At 38.4% G+C, this 26,431-nt stretch overlaps 1 protein-coding gene across 2 annotated transcripts in view; it reads right to left on the bottom strand.

Moving 5' to 3' along the window:
- NALCN (sodium leak channel, non-selective) overlaps nt 1–26,431 on the bottom strand; it is a 246,181-nt gene that overhangs the window by 141,825 nt on the left and 77,925 nt on the right. For both annotated transcript variants that reach the window (XM_087758313.1, XM_087758314.1), the window contains exons 8-10: nt 17,389–17,531; nt 17,166–17,270; nt 14,307–14,393 (exon numbers count right to left, since the gene is read on the bottom strand). In XM_087758313.1, coding sequence (XP_087614439.1) covers nt 14,307–14,393; nt 17,166–17,270; nt 17,389–17,531 — 335 coding nt within the window. The remainder of the gene's footprint in view (nt 1–14,306; nt 14,394–17,165; nt 17,271–17,388; nt 17,532–26,431) is intronic.

Raw genomic sequence — 26,431 nt, 5'->3', positions numbered from 1 at the left:
AGCAGTCAAGTGGATTTAGACATGTAAGTTCCACTGAAGGAATGAAACAGGTACAAAACAATTTGTGGAATTGCTGAAGCATAGTACATCATTAATTCTGAGAACTAGGCAGTATCCTAGAAATGTGTTCAAGGTTAAACATAAGCAGTAAAGTAAATTTCTTACAGCTAGAGTAAATTTAAGGAACTCCCTTTTTTTCATTATATTTATAGCATTGAGGTTTGTTTCAATCTGCCATTTTTAATGACTGCAAAACCAATGTTGTATATTCACAACATTAGAGATGAAATCCTTCTCCAGGACAGCCAGTGGCAAAACGCTTGCTGAGTTTGATGGTGCCAGGGTTCTGTTGTTTCCCTTTTGCACTTTGCCCAAGCACATGCCCTGTCCTCCTCACCTCTTCTCTGAGGGATAGGTAGAAGGTCTCTAAGCATCCATGCTTGGCTCTACTTAGCTCTGCAGAACACTAAGAATCCCCCATCAATTCTCTTTCAGAAACCCAATCTGAGAGCAGTGAATCATCCTCTTTGGCAGCTCAATCAGTGAATAACAACCTGCCTCAGACAAGTCAACTGAAAGACTGGCAAAGCAAAGTTGGTATTCCTGTATCATACACAGCTCTTTCTTTGCCCAAGTATCCTTGCAGGCAGATCACTGCTCCAGGTTTGGTTTTAGTTAACTCAAGGGCATTCTCAGCTCCAATAAACTGCTCAGTCTGCTCCATCCCCCAGGAAGCTCCTCCTATCACCTCTCGAAGGATGCCTACTCACTGCCACCTCGAAGTCTGCTGGCATAAGCTGTAAGATCCTAATGCTGTAACATAGCTACACCTTGCCTGACTTCATCTACACCCTTTGCAACCACCTCCATGTGAAGCATGCTCAGTAGCATCCCTGAAAAAGGAACAGTGCTCCCTTCTCTCGCGGGAATCCTTCTGCCTGGGAGCACACAAATAAAACAAATACCATCCACTACAAGACTCAGTGTAGACCAGACTCGCATCCATACCTGCACCCTTACCTTTCCACAAACAATGCCAATGGCATCAATAAGAGGACTTGGGTACAAAATCCTTACATATTTCAAACACTTTAATGAGATTCATATATATGTCTACGCTTGCTAAACTGGATTTTTTGCTGAATAAACTACTGGTATTCAGGAAGCAAAATAAGGACCTATATGCTCAACAGCTTCTTAGTTGAAAATTACTTCCCGTTAAAAGTAAATCAGGCAACAACAGAATGTTATTAAATCTGCAAAGCTATGAACCATAAAATGCTGGAATTCAGGTCATCTGTGTCTGGCATGTCCATGCTATAATACAGCCTTTAACGACATGGTTGCCAAAGTCCTGAACTTTTCAATGAACTTTAAGGGGCTGTAGGATGCACATCAGTAGACGAAATATCCTGCAACACATGGTGTGAGTGAGGCAGAGAATGGCATAGGCAGAAGGATGGCTGCATAGTTAAGACAGCCGAATGCTTCCTTGGAGAACTGTATTTGATGTCTACCTCTGCTGAAAACTTAGTCATGCTAACCAAGTTGTCTGAAATTTTTCCTAGCCAGTCATTACTAGAGCATTCCCCATTTTAAAGGTATCTGACTTTGGGGTGAAAATGTGAATTTCCAGTACGTTGCCTGCCATATCCTGCCATGCTTTTCAAAGGTGTAGCTGAGTGCTGAATTCTAGCTGGTTGTGCTTTACAGTTATGCCTTACTATTGCCATAACACGTTTTTCTCATTTTTCTCTTTTTTTTCTTTTTCACTTTAAATTCAGTGCTACTGGTATTTCAAACTTGTATTCAACAAAAACACTTTAAAGGAAGTGTGCAATGTACAGAAAAATGGGAACTTTACTTCAAAGAGTTAATGTACAAATATGAGAAAAACAGGTTGGTTTGCAGAATTTATGGTTACCAAAATTTTGCCTTTCAAACAGGCTTTTCTTTGAGTGTGCTTAGTAGAATGATCGCTGTAAGGGTGTGATGAAACATTACCAACCAAACAGCCGTACCCTGATCTTGGCAAAACACTTATACTGTGGGAAGGTATGGCTAAAGTCTACCTGATACCTAGCAGTGCACAAACCACTGTTTGCTTTAACAGGAAAAAATTTAATCTATGCAAAAAAGAGCAGTACCAGAGCTATTCGGGCTCCACAAAGCATACGACAGGCATGCACTCAGCACAAGAATCAAGACCCCCACCAGAAGAAACAGTTCAGGTGATTATCTTCCAGAGAGAGAGCATGGGATTGCTCACCCATAACAAACTTGCTCAGAGAGCTCTTACAGTTGTTGGCTTTGTTTCTGCCCCGTTTCAGTAACTGATACGCATAAAGGTATACATATATGTATGCATATGAGTGAAGAGGCATGTTTATCTTTATGGTTCTGATTGAGTGGTAGCAACTAAATGGACGAGGGAGAGTAGGTCCGAACAGTGAAGGTTTATCAGCTTTGGCTAAGGACAGCCAGCATAGACCAAAGGTTTCTGAACCTTGGATAGAGAAAAAAGAAAGAAGAAATTAAGGATCTGTGAATGGATCTATTGGTGGTGGCTTCTAAGCTATGCAGCATTGGGAAATTTTACTTTGGGCAGGGGATGAAATGGAGTGACTGAATGTAAAAATTGTAAGACCTCTTGCAAACAACCATGAATAGTCAGTAGGAGGCAGTTTCTCAATAAAAGAGAAGTGGCTTAGAAAATACCAAAGAAAACTGAGAAGATATCCACAATGATAGTTCAGAGCCAACAGAATAACAGACTGGATGGCAAAACTGTATACAGATAAAGAGAGCATGAGGGAGGGAACTGGGTGTGCAGTCAGCTTTCACTAATTAGTGTTCCAGTTCCTCCTCTGAGTATCCAGGACCCTGCAAAGGGAAGTGGAGGCCAGAAATAAAGAAAGGAGCACAGCACATGTACTGCCAACTCTGCTATATTAGCAGCATCTGTAGTGAAACATCTTCTGAAATCAAGCCCACTAGTGCATATATCTGCTTTCTTCAGCTGAACATTTCTGAAAAGTTTATGACTGAGAAGAGGAAATTATTTATATATACTCTGGGTCCTATGCAATTAATAAAATGTCACCACATAGATTATATACACCAGGTGGCAAAATAATGTATAGCACTTAAAGTATGATGTCTCAAGCTGCTATTCAAAGGATGAGGTGAAGATTAAATGAAAATGACTGATTGTGGAAAGCAATTATGAAAAATCCTGAAACACTGCAATTTAAATATGAAATAGCGTGTTGTGTGTCTAGGCCTATAAAAATATAAAAAAATCTATGTCACAACTAGCAAAGAAAGTATCTGCTGAAGGGGCCTGCTTCTCTCCACTAAGTATAACCTTCTGTGCCTCAGTTGGATAAGTAAATTTCAAATATCTAAAGTAAGTTAAATGCCCATTCCTGCCCATAGGAACAACTGGTTATTGTGTGCTAGGAAAAAATATGCTAGTGTTTTGCCAACTGTCCTGAGAAAAGGAAGCCTATGTAACAGATCTGCACTGAGCTGAGGTGGAAAGATCAAGGCTTCTTGTGTAGACAAAAGGCAAACTTGGGGGAAGAACCCAACACAGCCGAGTGCTAGTTTTTCAGTTGTGATTCATTTCTGTCTTTCTCATCTTATGAGAGAGTAAAAGAAGTATCTACTGCACCACAGCCTTACCCCTACCAATGCAGAACTATTTTCTAGCCTTTTGTCCAGCCTGGCCTGACAATGCCTGCAGCCGTTGGAGGGCATTTCCCTGCTACCATACAAACTCTTCCACAGAATCTACAACATGCATTGCTGGCCATAAATGCTCTCTTTCTTAATTTTATCCCATTAGTCTTAGTCATACTTGCTTGTACCATATAATGCACACGCTGCTCTACCTTATCCTAGTTTTCTGTCCTCTCTACTCACTCCTTTAAAATACTTAGCATTTGCTAACAACCAGGCATGTTTGTTTTCTGAGTCTAAGTATTGTACTGTCTTCTTTTTGCCCTCATGTTACAAAAGAATTTGTTAAAAACTTTTCAGCTGAGGAAAATTCATTCTCTGGTACCATCTGGTACTTTCACTCTGTTAAAGGAATGAAAGCCAAGAAGCAACTACAAAAACCGATCGCCGTATCCAGTCTGCTTAATTGCTAGCTGGCTGCATGGCTCTGGTTTGGACCTCTTCAGTTAGTTCTCCTTAAAACAACATCCAAGCACGGCTCCCTCTGTTCTGTACAATCCTCTAACATCACAAAAGTCTCTGCACCCTTGAATAACCTCACTCACCCTGGTATCAAACCTGAGAGCATGCAATGTATGATCTCAGCATCAGACCATAAAACTATCGTTCTGGTGAGCTGCAACACAACCCTCACGTTATTTTGGATACTCAGAACTGAAAAAACCACAGAGAAATAATTGTGCCTGAAGGACACAGGGATGCCACAGGGACCCAGAAGACACAAAGGGCCAAGCACTGTGTAAAGTGGGCATGATCGATCCGTTTTTGAGAAGGAACTATGAAAGGCCACAGTCCATGTCAGATGGCCTCTGGGTCAGGTATCCATCCTGATCCTCTTTAGCTAGAAAAATAAAGATAACAAGTCTATAAAAGGGAATGCACACTCTTATTGTGACAGTTCAGTTTTGTTCGTTGTCTGAAAGCTCTGAGACAAGAACATAAAATGTTTGTTTTGTTTTTTTTTTTATGGAAGAATTAAAATAACAGACAGAACAGACCTCAAACTGCAAAACACTCACCCTGAATACCAAACTAAATCTCAGGTTAGAACTCAAAGTACATCTATGCCAAAGAAGGGTTGCAAACATGTGCTATTAGTTCACATACATGAAGCACGAAGAAGCTTAGTGTCCTTCCTCCACATGCCACATCGATAGCTTTCCTCTTCACTCCTGTCAGGCCTCGAAGACCCTCTTTTCAAAGGTCTGAGGCAAGCATAGGAAAGAAAGGGAATCCTAGGAAGGATAAGCAAAATTGTGAGGCATTGCAGCCTTCAACTTGTTAAAACGCATAGGTCAGCCGAAGATGCTTCTCTCCAGCTGGCACTTTAAGAATTCACAAAGCGTAAAGGATGTAGAATTTGACATGACAGGGCAAATACTTCTCCGTATACAACTGCATTTATGCCAATGAAATCACTCATATAAAAACGTGATTCTCAAAGGTCTAGGTACTTTCTACTGATTTCAGTAGGATTTAATAAATGCGAAATACTTATGAAAATTCAGTATGCATGCTTGTTGAAGTGGGACTTAATTTTGCTTTAAATCTGCACATCAAAAATATATAATATAGATTATTATGGCCTACTGGAGAAAGAGGAGGTAAAGACTTTGGCTTTAGAGATTCAGACCCAAAGAATTGGCACACCTGAAACAGGAAAGTAAACACCCTACACTGATGCAGTCTGTAGAGTGATGGGCAACACCAGAATCAGATCCTCAGCTGCCCTCTGGCAATGCTCATCTCTTTCTACTGGCTCTGTGCCACTGTGATCCTACCACCGGCATCTGCTAAGGGCTTAAAGACACATGAGACCAATCAGGACCACATTGACTCTCAAAAGAATTAGAATTAGTGTTCAGAATATCAAGAATACAATAAGAAAAGGCAAAGATGTTTTCTCATAGATTTTTTTGTGAGATATATTTATGAATAATTGAAAGTAACAATTTTAATCTGAATATGAAATAGCCACTTTAAAATTTCAGAATTTAGTAACAGCTGTTTGTTTAAATACCTACTAGCTCAGACTCATCCCACTTATTCTTAGGAACTTCACTGAGGTGCTGAGAAGGCCACAAAGTTTATGTAGTCTTCTCGTGACAATGAAGTAATACAATGAGAGAGGCATCCCCAACACGTGAATTATCTTCAGTTTCATGATGGGAATCACCCTCTCCACTGACTACTGAGGAACCCAAAGGATTAGAGACCCCAACAGTAACAAAAAAATATCACAAAGTGATTTCTTTTTAAAGTTTCAAAAATCTAAAAAGAATATCTATAAAGAACAATCTAATAACCTACAGAGCTGTAGTACATGATGTTCTTTGCAGTCCTAGTGAAAAAGAGACCTTTCTTTGAGAAACGCGAGAAGTATGGAAAATATTTGGGGGGAAACCAACTCACACAAAGAAAAAAAATATCCCTGCTAGTTTTATTCTAAGACTCTGCAGTCTTCCACTTTGCTCAGGTTTGTCATCCAAGTTATAGCTCTAAAGAAAGTCATGCTGCTGCTACTGCTGCTTCCAACACTTTGATTGCTGTAATTGTGCTAAACACAAAAAAGCTACATGACAATTTAAATACCTGTTTTCAGTTTGATGGGATTTGAAACACTGGACATATTTAACCCCAGAAATAAATTTTTCTAAAGGAAACTCAGCTGAACTTTAATTTTAGTGGCGTTACTGAACAGTTTCTATAATCCACTGACACTGATGTGCCCCAAAATTTCTAAGTGCAAATTATGAGTACAAGCTGCACTGAAGTCCATTGCTGAAAAGAATGCTAGAAAAATGGTCCACTCTGTTCAGATCACAGCAAAAAGACTAAGGGTAAAAAAAAAAAAAACAAAACACATAGCTGAAGGAGTCTTTTAAAAATATTGTAACAACTTGCATCTTTTGATCATGGGAGATTTTTAGCTTATTAATTTGACCATGGTGTTGAAAGAACTGAATGTCACTACTTAATGCCATTTATCGGTGAACTGTACAGGCCTGTGTGAAAGAGGGTCAAGATTTATAAAAATTCCTTACGCAAAACTTATTACTTGTGGAGCAGAAAGTTTTTCTGGGGCCTCGTTTGAAAATCAGGAGATACACAAAAAGTTCCACTTTCAGCTTGTCCAAAAATAAGGGGAAGTTCAGAGATCTTGACTGATTATTAGTGTCAGCCAAGGCTTCCGTAACTCTGACATACAAAGATTTTTGAAAACCTACTGCCTCAGACACATTCCAAATACTTGTTCCTAAATCTCCCAAGGAGATGCCAAGGGCCTGATGTGACCATGTTTTCTGCTGCAGCAGGCCCTCCTTTAATAAAGAATACTGCCAAGGAAAACCACTACCCTTTTATAAGCTTAATCATAGTTTAACATCTATCCGTTTTGTCTGTGTGATGGGATTGTGATACTTTAAATCTGCAGGAAAATTACATGTTCAAGCTGAGGAAGGCATGTTCATGAAATCTATTTGTTCAAATGCAAAACAGTGAAATCAATAACGTTTTATTTCTTTTTTCTTTAGTTTTTGTGGTTAGATGATTGCTACAAACTGTGGCTAGTACTTTAGTTTGATTGTAATGAACAAGAACAGACAGTTCAGCAAGTAAATGAAAACTATGGAGAAGAAACTATGAACATAAAAGAACTATGTCTCTAACTCACTGTTAACATATTGTGCTTTGGTATAATGATTATAAAGGAAAATAAGGCAGGCAGGCAAGAAAGAGGGGCGGGGGGGAGAGAGGGACGAAGGGAAGGGATTGGGAAGGAAGGAAGGAAGGAAGGAGAGAGGGAAGGAGGGAAGGAGGGAAGGAAAGGAGGGAGGGAAGAAGAGAAGGAAAGTAGGGAGGGAGGTTGCAGACTGAAAATATGCATGCAGTTCTGCACCCCCTTGAAATTACTTTTCTTTTAGATGCATGTATACAACAGCAGAGAAATAGAAGCATAAACAAAATTACAATAGGAATCTAATAATCATTAAGTTAATTAATGTTTGTTAATGCCAGAATGTTACCTATGGGAGATTTGAAAGTTGTCTTACATATGACAGATTTGTCACCAAATACACTAATCTCTTGGTGTTTATGGTCCTCAGACACTCATGTCTGCCCTCCTCTTGTTACTGATTGCATGTTACAACAGCTTGTGATCCTCTCATTGTCAAGTTTTGTTGTTTCAAATTCTTTGTTTCACTGAAAAGGAGCATCCATCTCAAAATTACAATCAATAATCTTTGCACTGTTTTTTGTAATTTCATAGAATCATAGAATCATTAAGGTTGGAAAAGACCCTTAAGATCATCGAGTCCAATCGTTAACCTAGCACTGCCAAGTCCACCATGTCCTCAAGCACCACGTCTACCCTTCTTTTAAATACCTCCAGCGATGGAGACTATTTCTGAGTAATCTCAGGAAAATCAGCAAACTAATTCCTCAACTGCAATCAATTAAAATGCTACATAGTTACTTTATGTAACTTGTTCCTACAAGGTATTCTGGAGGCCAAAACAATAAATGGGTTCAAAAAAAGGCTAGACATATTGATAGGTGATAAATCCATCAATGGATACTAAATATAATGGCCTAAATTTAACATCCACTTGAGAAAGTCCCCAAATGAATGTTTGCTGGAGTCCGAGATAGAGAACGAGGGCATAAATGGATATCCAGAAGCTCAGAGAAGGATGATCTATATATGCTTGTTTCAGGTACTGGCCAGTTTTGGAGACACGGCAAATGCATTGTTTGCTAGTTTTATGCATTCGCTGATATTTACATCATGGGGCTTACTATTTTTCCAGTCCCTTTTAGTAAAAAAATGGTGAATTTAAGCACACAAAAAATGTATATGGGCAAAATATGTTTGGTTCTCCAGTTTTATGGGATTATCTTTCTAATTCATATCAGAAAAAGATAGTGGTTCTCAACATTGCAGCAGCAGCTCGTTTACATTAGAGTTGCTCTGTCCCCTCCTTTCTCCAGTTAAACAGACTGTAATCATTTCAGCTGTCTGAATTCATGACTTCTTTTAATAAGATAAACTGAAGTGAACACCAGTTTACGTTACCGGATGAGACAGTGAGCTGAGGTGTCCCAGGAGTAAACTCACTGCCTCTTCAGTTGCCATTGTTACTGTGGTTAAAGCCCCTGAAGAAAGGAGGCAAGCAGCCAGCAGAGGATGGTAACAGCTTTACCTTCCTCATCTGAAATGGCATAAAGCTGAAACTGAGCACACATTTAACGACAGCTCATTTTGTGAATCCCCAACCAGAGTCCAAGAGTCAGTCAGATGTTGGAGTTTCTAACCCTTTACTCCATTCACCATACTTCACCATTTCTTCCCATACCCTATGTACAAGTGGAAAATACTGGAAGTCTCTTTTTTTTTTTTTCTTTTCATAATGCACAGGATTTACTATCTTCCCATATACAACTGAGGATAGGAAGGTTGGATGGGGCTGGACTTTATTTGTGCACATTCTGTTGCCAACATGTTTAGTTTCCCTGCAGTCTTCCATTCCACGTCACTTTTTTTCACCATTTTCACCTCACCAAAACTAACAGCTTGCTTTTACATTTACACTATGCATATTCTGCTCCTGAGTCTCCTCAGTAAAACTAATACGTTTGTTTTTCAGCCCTGTTTCAGTGCCAAGTACATCACTGAACTATCCAAGCTTCTGTTAACGGATGCAATTTCTAGCCTTTCTAAATGAGAACAGGGCATAGAAAAAAAGAAGTAGATTTCTTTTTTTAATGACAGCCTCAGAAATTTAGGATTTGGAATCAATTTAATCTGCTTCTGAATAAACTCATATAATATACTCAAATAATAAACTCATTCAAATCAAAACTTAATTTCAACTGAAGATTTTTCTTTCACTGGAAGAGAGGATTTCAGTTAATTGGAAGAAATGCATTATATATGTTTTTAATTTAATGAAAGCCACTGTCGGTAAAAAGAGAATAGGACTGAGTAGGCATACCTTTTGCTTGATTCCAAAGTTACACTAAAGGGCAAATTAGTATATAAATAGACTACCAGACTTTTCTGGTTCACCAATACTTACTTCCCATGAAAGAGAAGAGGAGAAAACCCACTTGTACTCTCTTCTGTTACTCCTGCAGTGAAAATCCCTAAATACTGTTTTATATCATTTCTCTCTCTCTCATTCAATATATCCATTATGAAACCGCTAAAACACTCAATTCCTGCTTCTCTGGCCATGTCTCCTTCACCCTCTTTGTTTTCTGTCTTTCGATTATTACTTTTGATCTTTTTGTCTCTCCTTCAAGGTTCTCTAAAATTTTGTTATTGTGCAGAATTCTGTAACACATTCTGATAATAATATGTAGCATGAAGGACTTTCAGCTTTTTTTTGAGGCAAAAAGACAGGATTAAATTTTTGACATTAATAGTAGGTTCAAGAGCACTGTAATCATAATAATGTCACTTGCTTGCTCAGATCGTAGCTTTGTGACCTTCTATTTCTTCCCTAGATGGAGCACATATGATTAAAAGTGAATGCAGTATTTTTAATCTGTTGAAGATTTTATATCAGAGTATGAGTGCACATACAATTTGTGAGTAGGTGACCACTTCCATTTATGTTAACACATCACACACAGTGTTCCCAAGCTTATTCTAAACATCATTCCATCTCCATCTGTGTTTCATTTCTGCTGGACATATGACCCCAAAATATTAGCATGAACAGGGAATTGCTGTCTGGCTCATTGTTCCCCACAGGAACCACAGTTCCAGGCTTTCTCTGTTCATTACAAAACTAATTATTGAGAAGACTGAAGCTCTCATTACTTGGTGTTAGTAATACCAACCATGGGTTCACAGAAGACATGCGAGTTAAAACTTTCCAGTTCAGCTTTAAACCAGTATGCATATTTTACAAGTCTTTGTGAACAGTAAGACAAAGAGAAGGAAGGAGTGATAAAAACATCAACAACCTCTAAAATTAACAGGAAAGGAATAATAAGAAACACAGTGTGCCTTTAACATGGGATTAAAAGGGTAAATACATGCTCAAAGAGTTTTTTAAAGAACTTTTTCTGGAAACTGGTGCTCAGTTTTTCTTTATTTGTGAACTGAGAGCTTCCTACTGGGCTCGTAGGAGTAAATCACGGTAGGCAGGAAGTTCTAACGCACTACAATGTGTTAAAGTAATATCAACAACAGCAAAATAATGTGGCAATGTGGGAGCCTCAGCATGCATTCATGCCAAATGGTTCATGTTGAAATGGAAAACACAAAGATTATTTTTCAGTGACAGAAGAAAATCAATATTTAAAATCAATGCCAGTCATGGGGAACAGTGAGAATAAGTAACAAAAGACCACAAAGCACCTTTGGGAACACTCAGAAGAAAAATGCAATAAATATAAAACCATTATACCGAAATAAAAGCCTCTTTGCCCCACATTAGGCTAGATTTGCAAGTCAAAATCAGAAACCATACTGATACTGATTTGTCATGTTGCCACTTCCAGCCACTTCTACAAAACTAAAGAAAACCTAGTTAGGTGTCTGAGTTAAAGTTCTTCAGAAACATCAGACTAATGCCCATCTTTCTTGCCTGTCTCTCATGGTTTAGTCTTATAACTTTTAACTACTATGCTGCTGTATACAAGAGCCCCTTGCAGATCCCAGATCCACATGCACATGCTGGTTCTGTTCTGCCCATATGTCATAGGTTCAGTGGAAAGGCAGGTGGGCTCTCAGGAGAGACAAGAGGGGGTACCCTGGCAAGCACAGCTTGCCACAGCTCACCTGCCCAGCATTTTAGACGCACCAAGGCACACTACTCACTAGATGGGATTCCTAAACTCCTTTGTAATCCGCTCTTTGCAGATCAGCTGTGACGGAAGTGTAAAGACACAGTTAGCCTGCTTATTTGTTTTACCTAATTCAGCAGTTTGATACGACACGTTTGTGCGAGACAAAGGAAGTTACAAAGGCTCTGCACAGAGCCTATATGGTATCTCTTGCTGAATAATTGTTTGCTCAGGAATAACACCAGACCTGCATTGCTCCACGTGCCATTGCAATGTTCTACCTAGGGTAGCAAGGCTTGCCAGGCTGAAACCCCTGAACTGGTCTGTGGGAGTAAGCATGGTTGTACAAAGGTCAAACTAGTAAAACCCAACAGATCCATCTAGTCCATGGGAAGTGTCTTCCAAAACCTGTATTAGAGAGGTTTTTATGTTACACACCACACACAAACCACATTATTCTTTCCTCTATCATTCCCTGCTTTAGAGAGCTGGATGTACCTATTTGCCAACTTAGCACAAGCCCATCTTACTGGAGTGCCTCTCAAGTAGTTAGTAGGTTTAAACACCACAGTAGCCAAATCTAGGAGGGATACACTTTTCCACCATAAGGAATGTGAACTAAAGCAAAGATACCTATTAAGTAGTTTTCTTAAGGTCTACAGGAAATTTGTGCTTGGCCAATAAACTGAACCCAGATCTCCAGAGTCCCTCTCCATTCCCTTAGCTGCTAAGCTATTTCCTCTCCTGATGCACAGTATAGTTTGTTGAGGAAGTAAATTCTAAATAACTCAATACACCAAATAAGTGGAGTTTCACCAAAGCACAGACCCAGACCCACGTAATTGTTGAAACAGAACTTTTAATAATGTTCCCTTTCGTATTTGGAGTAGTAACAGTTACAGAGCCCAGAGAGGAATTAACAAAACCAAACTTATTGTAAATTTAATTAAAACGATACAGGGCAATAGAGAGTCTTCGCTACCTTTTTCTAAGAACTCCATCCTTCACAGGATATTGAATGACAATATACTTAGCTAATAAAGGTCAGAAGAATGCATATTAATTGAATGTGTCCTAACGGCAGGATATATATTCTCCAACTTGATTAACTCTTTCCTAGATTCAGATTTATGCACCATGTTCCTCCTAAGGAACAAAACCCACCCAAACCCTTAGAAAATAACTACCACATCTCTCACTAGGGACTAAATGCATAAAGAATGCCTTTAATATATTGCAAAGGCTTTAAATAAATTAATTTTTTAGGAAGTCTATTTTATTTTTACTTTGGATTGATAGAACTGAAACAATAATGCACGGTGAGATGAATAAGGGTGTGTGTTTATCAAGATTTTGCTTTCTTTGGGCTGTTTTTTAGTCTATATTTAATAAGAATAAAGCCTATTTTGGGCACTATCCTAATAAAATACTATTTTAATGCATTGCTTTCCTTTGGATTGCTTTCCTTGGATTGACATCCAGCAAGGTCATAGATTACTGGAAACCCTGCAGATGTTGGGGTTTGAAGGGATAAAGAATGAAAAGAAAACTGCTAGTTGAGTTGCAATTATAAGAAGTTGCAGCACCCACTGATGCATGAGGTTTATGTTTCCTGGAATACAATTTACTGTCTGTTCACATGATTCCGTAAAAGGGGCAAGAATGCAATACTACGGACAAAAGCAGACCAGGTAAGTCAGATGCTATCTTAACTTTCATCTGGAGGAGTTTTCATTGTGAGTTCAGCTACATTTTATCCACATACCTAAGACACCACAAATGATGTTCCTGTTGCTGTCAAAATCAAGAATTAAATTTGGGAATTATCAGTTAAGACATATGCTATAATTAAATATATGGCAGTGGTTTGACAAAACAGAGATTTGAGAATGAACAGCTTGTGGAGGGGGATGAAAGGTGCTTGCCAGCTTAGTGTTCAGCAATGTACATGCTGCCAACAAGTATGTGTATTGTAGTTTACGCATTAAAACAAACATAACCAAAACTGCCAGCAAACATCATGCTATCAGATTGCGATAGAAGATTTTGCTTTCTGCTCTGAAGCAAGTTTGTTTCATCCAGAAGTGACATTATTTAACTTGCAAATAAAAATTTGAGCTGCTGTACGATGTGCTGTAATAAAAAGGGATTTATAAAAACATTACTTATCTTAGTCTGGATTTATATAAACAACGAGGATAGAGTTTTACAAACTCGCCTATATCCAAGCGAGAATATTAAATCTGGAAGTTTCAAACACTGCATGGTTTCCTACGTACGTGCCTCTTCCCCCTTCTTCTCTGAGCCTATTTTCAAGATGGAACAAGAGAAATGAGGTACCTCTGTGTTTATTATGATTAGTCATGCTTCTTGGCATATGTTATTGTATTTTGCAGTTAATAAGCAAGCACTTTTGCTGTGAATAACATAGGAATGGAATCAGTTTGTATATAAAGTCTGAAAGATAAAGGATGATTACTTACATTATTTTATATTTAAAAAATGCAAAATCTTTCTCTCATGAGCACACAAAACAGAGCCTTTATAAGGAATGCATTTTTCTAATCTTCTCCCTTTGGGTGTGGTATATCTGTTTTTGTTGATCTGTGATTTTCAAGAACAAGCCCACACTGCAGAAAGCAATGGATTTAAAGAAATTTATGACTAAAACTACTGTAGCTATCTCTCACCACAGTCTCCTTGTGCTAACATTTGAGTGGTGCTGGTTACACACACAGTTTTATTAAAAAGCAATGTCATACCTGTAGACACGCAGGAGCTCTGCCCTGGGGTTTATTCACATCAACAGCCACAAGCTGCCAACCTCCAGCAGCATCTTCATGAAACATCTTGAAAAGGAAAATTATTGTCAGAAACATTTTACGTGCCAATAAATACAAGTGAAATCTAATACATTGCCCTTAAGGACCTGCATACATTTTGGTGATAGCTAGTTTAAAGTAAGAGGGAAATGGTTCTTACTGCTACAGAAAGAAAAGCAACATGGTCTTTTTCCAGCATTCATAGATTCTGAATTTTACTCAGATAACGTCAAACACAATGTGTCTCTATTAGTCCTAATGTAGAAACCTATTCATTTAATCTCTGATCAGTATTATTAGACAGTGGTACCCGTTCAGAATAAATTCCTTACAAAGGTAAGCTTATCTTGAGGAAACGCAAATACATTGTGACCAAAAAATAAGTTTCATGGTGCATTTGGAAATAATAGACAACCTCGTCTTTTTTACTGGCAAAATTATTTTACTCCAAGGATCAGACTTTATTTTTGTTGCACTGATGCATACCAAGAGTAGCCGTACAGTCGTTCTGTACTGTTACCCAGAGCTTATAATTTCTGCAGACAGCTGAATATATACTGCTGATATCCAGGCTCTAATGATGTCAATGGAAAAGGCTCTCTTGACTACAGTGGTATTCACATTTGACCAATAACCTCTGGAAGTATAGGTGTAGGCATTCTGGCTTTTCTTTTTTTTTTCCTCAGAAATTAGGACATAAAAAGATGCAGACTGCTGGACATAAGGAACAGTGAGAAACCATGTCTGGAAGTGATTAACACTGTCCTTGAAAATGTCCTTGAAAGAAAATTAATGGCTCTAGCATTTTGAATTGCCAGCTGAGAGTCTGCATATACTATGTAATGAAGTGTGGCAAAGTTCCCACCTCACTCCCACCTTTTCCTTGACACTCAGCACCCAAACAAGTCACCTCAAGAACACAGCCACAGCAGCGTGGTTGAAGCTTAAAAGCCATCCTGAGAGAAGTGCTCATTAGACTGGGGACAGTGTCACACAAATATGGTTGTAATGCTGCTGAGTCCTTATGTAGCATCTCTGCACCATGAAGAGTTGACAACTGAGATCAGCACTGAGTTACTTCCCTTTGTACCATGCTTTAATGTGCAGTGCTAAAGTGCTTTACAAGAACCTCCTTTTATCCTTCTCCAGAGACCCCCTTCCTTGACTTTGACTCTCGGACACTCATTTTCTTTTCTATAGGACTAAGTTTTGGGACCAGTTTAATGATTTATGAAGTGGGTAAATGAAGCAAGATACTGTTGCTTTTTCTCAAGGTTATTTCATGCACAAAACAAGCAAGGTTTTTAACTTTCATCTCATGCTTTGAACAAGAAACGCTGCAAGAAATTTTCTGCCCTTCTTAATACAGAAAAAGATAAATTGTTTTTGTAGTTCGGTAAGCTGGACTCCCTTTATGTCCCATTATGCCTGTGACTCAAGGAACAAAGTAACCGTTCGCTTGTCTGCAGCCAACACAGTATTTTTATTTTGCATGATGCAATTTATATTCAACATGTTCATATTCTTTGACATGATGACATTATTTTGGGAATTTATTTTATCCTTGAAATTCCTTAATGTTGGCTGCTTCTTGAGTTTCCCTACATCGATCTCTGTTTTAGCTTCTAGTTCAGAGTATGTCAGTTAATCCTATATGGCTCAGGAATTAGTCCCATCAGAGATGAAACGAACATTATGCTCCTCAGGCTAAGTATGTGTCATGTGTAAAAAGTCCTTTTTTTTGTTAGATTTTAAATTGATATCACCAAGTCTGCTTTGACAAAGACATATATAGAGTAGAAATTATTGCCACAAAGTCTATTTGAGGCGAAAAACATAGCAGAAGGCAGAAAATGACTAGATTTACCTATGGATAAAAGGAATATCCAAAGGAATATCAGAAAATATTTAATAAATAATTTTGAAACACTTACATCCTCTGGCTTAAGAAAATAAATAATCTCTAGCTACAGAGGTTAGAAAAATTTTCCTCATGGGTGTGTTTCTCAGATCTGTCTTCCTAAGGGCTTTTTGCAGGCAGTCGGTACCGGTCCCTCTTACAGACAGCAAACTGCACTAGCCTGGAAAAGCCTGGCCTTTTGTACATTCAGGATACATAATATGATTGTTACAATAATGAATGTGAGAATTTAAATCTCAACCCGTTAGCCCTTGTTTTTCAGACCGGATCTTTCACACTACCCAGCCCACACATAGCACCCTTCCTATCATGGCTTCTTCCTACCCATTATCTCATATTCAGGGCCTCACTTTCTGTGGCTACCTCAAATATTAGCATAGCTCTTTCATTGCCTCAGCACCTCATTCCTCCTTGGTCTCAACATGCCCTTCTCAGTTCCAGGACCAGCTTCCCCAGACACTTCAGCTACCCTCTGACCTCTCCCAGCTACAGCTTGCAATTTCAGCTCTTCTTCCCTAGCACAGAAAGTGATATTCAATAGCAAACCTCATTCCAAACCCACCAACAAAATGATAAAAAAGCATTATCCTACGTCATTAAAAGAAAATAAAAACTTAGAAATAACATACCCAGCCACATAGAGAATCATACTACAGTCTTCTCTAGTATTCTTTTTTAAGAAAGCCTAGTTGGAAAACGTACCCTAGAATTTAATTTTATATGAAAATTCATATATCAACTTTAAAATGTATGTAGTAACATGCAAAGTCAAATAAATGAGATAAAATAATAATTAACAGGCATTTTTGGCTTATTATTCTTACATAAACTAAACCCAAACGAGTCCCCACAGAATCTCAGTATCTCCAGTGCTTCACCTGGGTGGTGGCAGTTGAAGTAGTACTGCTCCTGGACCCCCACATCTGCTGGAACTGCACTCTAATTTCTGCAAACGTTTCAATGATGACTGCGATGAAAACATTCTGAAGAAAGAACAAGAAAAAATGGCTGACACAAAGCTCCGCAAGCAGAAAAGAGAAGAAATTCATTCTAATATGATCTACAGTTCAGACAGGTTTAAAAGAGCACATTTTTCAGTACCTTAACAAGCCAGGCCAGAAAGAAAATTAAGGTGATGAAATAGAAATATGAACGCCACCGGGGAAAGCTGTCGATTGCTCGGTACATAAGGAACACCCAGCCTTCCTGAGAAGCAGCTTCGTAAACAGTAAATATGCTTGTGCCTGTCAGAGGAAAAATGAAAATGTTTGGCATTAAGCCTCCCTGAAAGTTTTCAATATCAGCAAACAATAATCTTTTTTCTAGTTTATTTTCCTTTTCTCTAAAGGGTATCAATCAGCTCTCTTTTCCTCTCTTCAAAGAGAAGTTTTTCAGGTGCATTTCCACATTTCTTCCTTTGGCAATTGAATGTGAATTGCTTTTGTACTAGACTGGACTCCCTTTTCTTCCTGAACACACATGCATAATCCCTTAGATGGGGTATACTGGCAGTATGCAAATGTCTCCAAAGGCAGAATTGGTCCCATCATGTGACTTCAGCAGCATCCGTGAGAAAAGGCATATTGAATTAAAACTGTCAGGATCAACATTCAGTAGGTGCAAGAAATCACTGTTAATATTAGCAACACTGAGTAAGCAGCAATAAGAGAAGGTGCCTGACACTAGCCAGCACAGTTAAGTGTCTACAACAAGCTACTGAACAGTTTTGAAATTCAGGCAGGTAGCCAGGGTAGCTGCATTAACATACATGTGTTGCCTTAAAAAGCATTAAAGCATTTTTAAAAGTTGAACTTCCTATATCACTCTGCGGGGGGAGGGAGGAGATAAAAGAAAAGTTATGAGGGGTTTATGTTTGCAGAAACCATTTTTGAATAAAAGCTACGGAGTTACTCATTTTAAACTTAAGATCCAAACTCATCCCAATGTCTGAGGGATAATATGCTCCAGCCAGCTCCCCCTTCCTCCTTATCTCTGCAATGAAAGCTTCAAAATACAGACTGTGGTTAGGGCTCGTACGGCATTCTTGTTTGAAGTAATTTTTTGTTCTGAGAAGGAATACAATTAAACTGTGAAATCTCACAAACTGCTGTGAAATTGTGGAATTGTCCTACAGCCACCTGCTAGTTCCGCTCCACTACTGCTTCGTTTCATGAAGTATCTTGGATAAAAGAGAGGGAGCGTGAGGAGTACTGCCCTTAACAAAACATAGCAGCTGCTAGCAACATACAGATAGTAAGCATGAACCAGCCGACTATCTGATCCTGTTCCCAGAGAAAGGAGGGGTTCTAGTCAGAAATTCCTGAGTCCAGGAGTTTCCCAAAAAAATCACATCAGCCTATAAGGAGCTCTGCGCTGTTATTCTCCCACTGAATTTGCAGCTTCTACATCCTTTTGTCTGCTACCACAGGTGGGATGAACCTGGAGGTGGTTTTGCCTTAGGGAGTCCCTTTTGCAGATAAATCTTCACTGATAAGAGGAGACAGGGATGAATGGAATTTTTTTGTATAAACTCACTCGTTTGATATGTAGGTGTTGAATGGTTAACACGGTCATGGTGGGTAGGCAAAAATGTTAATCCTTTCTGTTAATTTTTCTGATTATTGGATTCCTTCCTACTTACCGCATATGGTTCTCAGGCCCAAGGGACAGAAATAAAAACAAAAGGAAAGAAAAAGCATTCAAGCATAGATAGCAAACCCCTTTCTGTTTCTTCAGAAAAGAGTGGTCTCTATCAATACTGAAATATTCATCAGTGATTACTTCATGGGTATTTTGCATTTCAAAAATTCATAAAGTAATGGTTAATTATCTAATATTATACTGTTGCTGAACTGATTAAATTATTGAACAAAACAGTGCTGTTGAGGACAGGCAGAGATTAAGAAAAAAAAGGAATCTATTAAAAGTTGCTGGCTAGGAAACTGTAATTACTCATTACCAATGGGAAAGTCACAGTGAAGATTAGTAAAATAGAGGGGATGTCATGCAAAGTATTTATAACACATACACTGGGCCATCTGCCACAGTAAAGCAATACTGTGAATGGACAAAAATGCACAATTAACCCAATTAAAATATGTGTTCATCTGTGGCACTAAAGTAAAAATATGGCTCGTATATAACTGGTATAGGTGTTCTTAAGGCTATTAGAAAGCAATCACCACTAAGAATATACATTCTTACTTAACATATGTGACTAGAAAGTAATAAAGCTTTTGGTACTGATGCCAGGAACCATGCTGTTAACTACCTCTGTAAATATAGTTTCAACTGGATACAGAATAAAGGCATGACAGTAAGGGATCCAACACCATGAAATGTTTTGTTTTCAAAAATAAGAGTAATTCTTAGTTAACATCTGCCTTACTGCATGTGTTTGCTCTTCTAAAAGTTACATTTGAAGATAATCAGCAACTGATTCTATTCTTTCTGAGTATTTCTTTAATATCTGACTATATCTTCCTAAAGCCAACCTGTAGGTTATTGAAAAGACTCCTTTCATAGCAGAATGCCCTGTTTTTCTCACCATGTTCAAATCCATATGAAGGGAGAGAGAGCATCAAAATTTTAAGTGATGGTAGGATACATCACAAAAAAACAGACATGGTGATGTTGCAGCGTATGAAACCTAACTTATCCCCCTCAGATCAAATGGCAAAATTCTCCTTTCCCACAGGTGTCAGTATTCTGTCTAACAGTCACATAATGTCTTCTACTAGTTCAGAGAGCTTAAGTCCTGACCACATAGTGCTGGAGTCCCATGGTTAAGGCACATGAGAGCATATAGGACCTTGTGTAAATCAAGCAGGAATATGGGTGGCAGGGGGAACGAGGGCTTGAACATCTGCAGAGCCTGACTATTCAGATACACAACAGGCCCCATTTGCTTCAAAATGTAGTCATTTCTTGTCAATGTCCTGAACGTTTAGGTCAAGATTCATGCAGTTTAACCACAGGCATCAGCGAGACATTTCAGTCATGAAAAAGCTTTGAACCATGAAGAGGGTTAAACACATGACTATAATGACATTACTCATCAGTTTAGGCATGTTGGCATGGGTAACTTGCTGAATTTGGGACTAGGATTTCGACATCTGCATCTACAATATTGTTAAATCTTAGTAAATAAAAATATCTAGAAAATATTTATGATAATGTTCCTATTTGTTTCAGTAGATGGCTAAACCTTGGTGGCAAGAAAGATTGAAGTCAATCTTAGGAGGACCTTTCTGATGACAACAGAAGTAAAATAAAGGAATATACTTTGAAATTTTTTTGTTTCAATGCTTTTGTTTGAACTTGTCTAATAAAGTCCACGTTTTGATGTTACAATAAAATAATTCCTTTAACCACGCTGATGGTTAATCAAAGCAATGAAGGAAAACATTTCTCAATGCATAGATTAAAACTAAATAAATCAATATCATAATCTGTATCAGTCTCAAAAGACTGCTTTTATGTAACCAGTAAACACTTCTACCTTTGGAAATGTTTTCCAACTGCATGTGGTCATTATCAAAAACAAAAGAAAAAAAAGTCCAGAAAATGAAAGATTTCATGAAGTATGGGAAAAAAGATTGATTCTTGCTCAACTTATGCAATATTTTCACTTGCCTCATACCTTATAGAAGAAAAGACAGCAATCAGAGACAAACTGTGTCCCTACTAATAATGCATGTTTACGTATATGGGCATTCAGCACTGAAATGCAGGGGGCTTATGCCTTCTTCAATACATATGTTTCTTTCAGATCTACCAGCTGGGAGCATTTGCCTGAAGGGGCATGGAAGAAGTAGCTGCTTTAACACCCAAATAGTTGTAATGGTGTTGTCTACTGGTTTCCCTGCCATTCCAGGAAGCAGGGTCACCTGGCGCTTCCATGCTATACAAATGAACAGAGTAGCAGGGAGAAAAGAATTGAAAGAGCCAGAGCACATAGGTGATGATTTTCCATAGGGGAGTGAAGAAACTTATCCTGCCAAAACCCTATCTTCTAAATATTTAAAGAATATAGAAGGTATTTATTTAAAAAAAGGACTCATAGTTGACAGAAGAGAACAACAGTATCACTATGCAGGGATGCTATTTTACATAGTGTGTTTTATATTAATGCATTTTGTAAACGCACAGGATTTTCTGCATGTTTCTGTGCCTCTGTCACACCACCATGTTCTGTGACATCAGCTCTTGCTATCATCTGCTCATTCTCTGAATGGACATCATGAAAAATGGAGTGCACTGAATAATGCTGTAACTTTATAACTGCAGAATTAAAGGAGCAAAGCTAAAAGGTCACATGGAAAATTCATTAAATCTGGAAACAGAACTCTTTCCTCCTAACTCTATGTTACATTCTTGCTTCTAGAGTCAAAATCCCATATTACTAGGGGATGCACAATGTTGTGGTGGTGTCTTTTATTGATATCTTTGTGCTATGTGGTTTGTAGCTATTCCAAGTGAGAAACAAAAAATGAAAACTAAGCTGAGGTATGCCATTAACCCCCAGCATTTTTTGCATGTGTAATCTATGTTTATTGACTACCTTGGTTTACCACATCAGGGTTCTCTCAGTTTTCTTGTGCCTGCTGTGAAGCTGCTGAGAAAGAAAACTTACAGGAGGACCACTTTATGTGAAAAAAAAAAAAAAACATGATAAAAGTTTGATTTTGTATTTTTTTCTTTTTAATCAGGGATTACTCAGGCAAGTAAAAATGCATGCATTGTTATTAAAAGCTTCTAACACTACCTATACCCACCCATAAAATGTCTCAGATGCCAATCAGTAACAAGCTCCTTTTCTTTACTTTACAGTAGCCACTAGATGGGGATCGTGCACCTCGGGCACAGCTGGAACATCAGGCAGCGGAGGAGCTACCACCCCGGGGAGCGCAGGCTGCTAACCTCCCGGCGCGCTGGCAAAAGGATTGATTTTTCTATTTCCCGGCAAAACTAAGCAGCCTCCTAGCAGGTGCTGCTGTCTAATTTAACTCTATTTGTTGTGCTGAACACTGAAAGGTAGCCTTCCTTAAGATGGCTTTGTGAATGTTATGTCCGTAAAGAAACGATCTCTCACCTACGCTATAGAAATGTTATCATCAACCCTGTTTCTGTCCCTGCTCACTTTCACTGATAAAATACTGAAGCTGAATGTTCCTGCAAGGCATGGATATTCCCACTGACCAGTCAGCTTTTAATTTATGTCTTATCTTTCAGTATCAAGGTATTTGTAAAACATTGCGTGCAGTCAGGATTTTCCAGCTGTCTTACACTATTGCTTTGGTGAAACTAGAAGGGAATGAAAATTACCCAGAAATGCAAGGATAAAGTTGTTAGCACTTCTGGGAAGCAGCTGGTAGATAGGACTGAAATCAACAAAAAGATCAAATCCTGAACAGCTTCATGGGGTTTCTTGCTTGTCTCCAAGTGAGCGATCCAGTCTATTTTACTCTCCCAAACCAACTCATATCAGCCAGTTTGCCAGCCAGCAGAAATGCGGAGGAAAAGAAAAACGAAACATGCCAATGCTCTGTTCCTCCTTTGAAGCCTCAAACCCCAGTGTCATTTCCCTGTGACTGAGCTGTGGAAAAGATGGCAAAACAGAAACTGTGCAGAGCACTGATTTACAACAGCAGAAAAAACACACTGCCAGTCTGAACGCAGTATTTTTACCTTTGCAATTGCAGTGACCTCAAACATACAGTAGTGATGTGTTACTGACTCTTCATTTAAAAAATGTTTCCTTATGAGAAGATGAAGCTTTTACATATGAGAAGAGACTATACAGAGACTGTATGCATAAAACCACCAACAGGGAGATAAAGAACATATTGCAAATGTGCTAGGATCAATGCAATTTGTTCTACAGCCTTAGTAATGGAAAGATGGAAACTCAGCCAACTTTCAGCAAAAATTTGATGGACTTACTTGCGCTGTTTGCAAGTATTTTAGAAATTTGTTTTACTATTCAGAAGTGTTAGCTTACTAATATGAATGTGGCAATGTTGACATATGTATTGACTGCACAGGGTAAATAGGAGCATGGCAGTGCATGCTTAATTAAACCATTAGTGTCTTACATGTGACAGTGCTTGTGCTCCCTGATGTAATATTTTATGCTTTACAAAGAGAAACCTGTTTTACATTTGTGAACAAGTCCATGGTGTAAACAGGGACAACTATTCTTCAAAATGACTTTAGGTGTGCATGTTTATGGATATTTAGCCAACTAGCATTTATATTTGCTTTTCTTTAATACTTTTTTGATTAAAATGTTCCTCAGCTATATGTTCACAAATAACCTAGCAAATAGGGATCCAAAATGTCAGCAGAGCTCATAAGCTGGCTTTATGTGCATAAATACTGTCTGCTTTTTCCTTTTTGCAATTACACAGCTGTAGTGCTAATATACACTCTCTCTTATAATCACTGCTTTTTTTGTGTGTGGCAGCTTGACAAAGTTTACTGGCAGTTGATGAGAATCAAGGAAATGCTGAGCTGTGAATTGTTCACACCTCGCACACTACTACCTGGAAGCTCTGCAGCACAGTCAACAACTCCCACCTCTCCTTCTCCCTCGAGAGTCTTTTTAAGGATGCAACTTTTCTCGGATCCCTGGGCTCCCATCCTCAACATTACGGGCACAGCTTCAGGCTGAAGCCTGGAAGTAGGACACTGCCATAGCTGTGCTTTTCCCTATCAGGGAATCAAACTGTAATAATGCTCACTTCTCAGATCTAGAAACCAAGAATACAGAAATCCCTTGGCCCTGGTTTTAAGAGTGATAAATGCTGTGAAGATGTGCCTGCCACCACCTCAGTCTTTCCAATGAAATGCTTCTGATTTGAAGTACAGTTACAATAAATTACTGCTACAGTACATGTTATGACAAAACTGTGTAGCAAAAAAACATTAAACAGAAGAAACTCTATAATTTATATTAGCTTATTCCTTTTAAAATAAGCCATCTTTTTATAGGACTGTTTCTTCTTCTTTTGAAATACATTATGCAGGTACACGCCTTTAAAACCATACAGTAAAAGTGACAGTCCAGAAACCAAGCATTCAGAAATTCACACAAATTTTTACATTTAAAATTTAATGAACACTTTAAGGGTTATCATATTAAACAGACAAATTTAAGGCATGTTCTCAGTACTGACACTATGTATTTGGATTGTCATTCAGCCATATATTAAACATTGGGAATGACTATTAAAATCAAGGTAGTGACGGATCCCTTTCTTAGAGAGAAAACAAAGTATGCAAATCTTCCTTGACACAAGGCATGTAAATTCAGCACTGACTTTCATACACTGTCAGTCAAAACTATTCACTTGTTGCATCAACTTTTTTTCCCAATAGTTACAGACAGAGCAATCTAATTCATTTTAAGTGCAGTCACGAAACTGCAGAGCTAGCATGCATCATGGCATCAACTAATTTGCTTAATTAACAACAAACATATCTGCTTTGTAAGAAGAAAGAAGTATTCAAGAATGAAACCACAGAATATATTGACATAGTAACATGTCTGTACCTAGAGTGACCATGATGATACTTTACCCAGAAGCAGAGTTAAATAAGAAGCATGACTGTAAGTTTTACCATGAGAGATCATTTAATCAAGACTTGAGTCTGGTCAACTAGTAGCAACTGTCTCTAAAGCATGAAAATGTGCACAGGCAGAAAAAATGCACTAAAAGAAAAGATGTAGCAGCTAGTGAGAACATGCATTAGTGACTCAGCTGAACAGAAGAATAACTGGGGGACCTGGAGATGCACAGAGCCCCTAAAATTGTGTGCATATTTGGGAAATACGGATTACAAGAGATTGCCTGACCTAAATGGAGCATTTCCCATGTGATATTTATATCAGCAAGAACTAAACAATCAGAGAAGTTCAAGACAAAAAACCTTACAGGAAAAAACAGGCTGGCACAGTCTGTAAAGAAAAAAATATCATGTCCAGAAAGCGCTACAGAAGAACTTGCAAGTGATTTTCAAACCTACTGCAGCATATTTTATTTGACCTCCACAACAATGCGTTTCCTTATTTCCAGTTGCAGTGAAACCCCTTCATCCTAAACTTTCAAACAGTCCAATCAATCAGCAATTAAAAAAACCCAACAGCACAAATATTTAACAAAGGAAAGAACCTCAGAGCCTCTTCGCCCCCAGCAGAGGTTTAAGGGACAGAAAAGGATCAAAGAGAGCTTGAAATTCACTCTACAAGAATCCATGCTGGTGACTGTGTGTGGGGAGTTATTGGCCTTTCTGATGATGAGTTACAGCAGGCTAGGTATGCAGGTAGACAGGAAGGTATTCAAGGAGGAAAATTCCACAGTGTACCATTTCAATAGCTTATGAAGGCTGTATTTATTTCTTTACCGTAGGGTAGGAGAAACAACAGTTTAAGGGAACCTAGACAACCAAAGCTGCTGCTCTGCCCTAAAGGTCCATTTTGGTGTCATTCAGTTCCTTTGGGCATCACTTGTGAATTGTATGCACTTCCCTGAGGATGTACTCTCTCCCTTAAAATGAAGAGATCAGCCCCTTCCTCTTGCATGGATAACATTTCAAAAGCATTTGCACGAAATTTTTTCCCTCCTGCAACCAGTGGTAAAACTGCTGTCATCTTAAATAAGGTGTTTTTAAAAATCCCTCCCCAAAGCATCCTAATTTAATTTGCCCCAGCTATACGGTATGTCTGAACAAGCCTTCATTCTTTTCTGTATAAAAGTTTCATCTAAGGACATCAGTAGAAAATCCCAACTAGCAAGACCTGCTGACCAGAAATAAGACAGCAGCAGCACTTAGCTCAAAACATTTCTGTAAGAAAAAAAACCAGACAGTAAAGCTTGCAAAGAAACCTGAAAGCCAAAGAGACATTATAAAACAGATAGATGTTAGAAATCTCATTAGCCTCCACACATCTGAATAGCAGGAGCAAATATACAGTGCCAAATGCATCTTAAGAGACTACTCTAACTGAGGAGACAAAATCTTCCTTTCCTAACTAGGAGAAAGGAGCCCTATGATTGACGGTTACAAGAAAACCCAAACGATGTTCACTCAATGACCTGTTTAGCTATTAATGGGTTAAGTACTCCCCGGTATCTGTTAT

This window comes from Nipponia nippon, unplaced genomic scaffold (genome assembly GCF_047370975.1).
Source record: "Nipponia nippon isolate SJK-2023a ecotype South Korea unplaced genomic scaffold, ASM4737097v1 scaffold_2, whole genome shotgun sequence".
Lineage (NCBI taxonomy): Eukaryota > Metazoa > Chordata > Aves > Pelecaniformes > Threskiornithidae > Nipponia > Nipponia nippon.
Note: the sequence above shows the minus strand (reverse complement) of the source record. Positions and strands in the feature narration are given on the sequence as shown.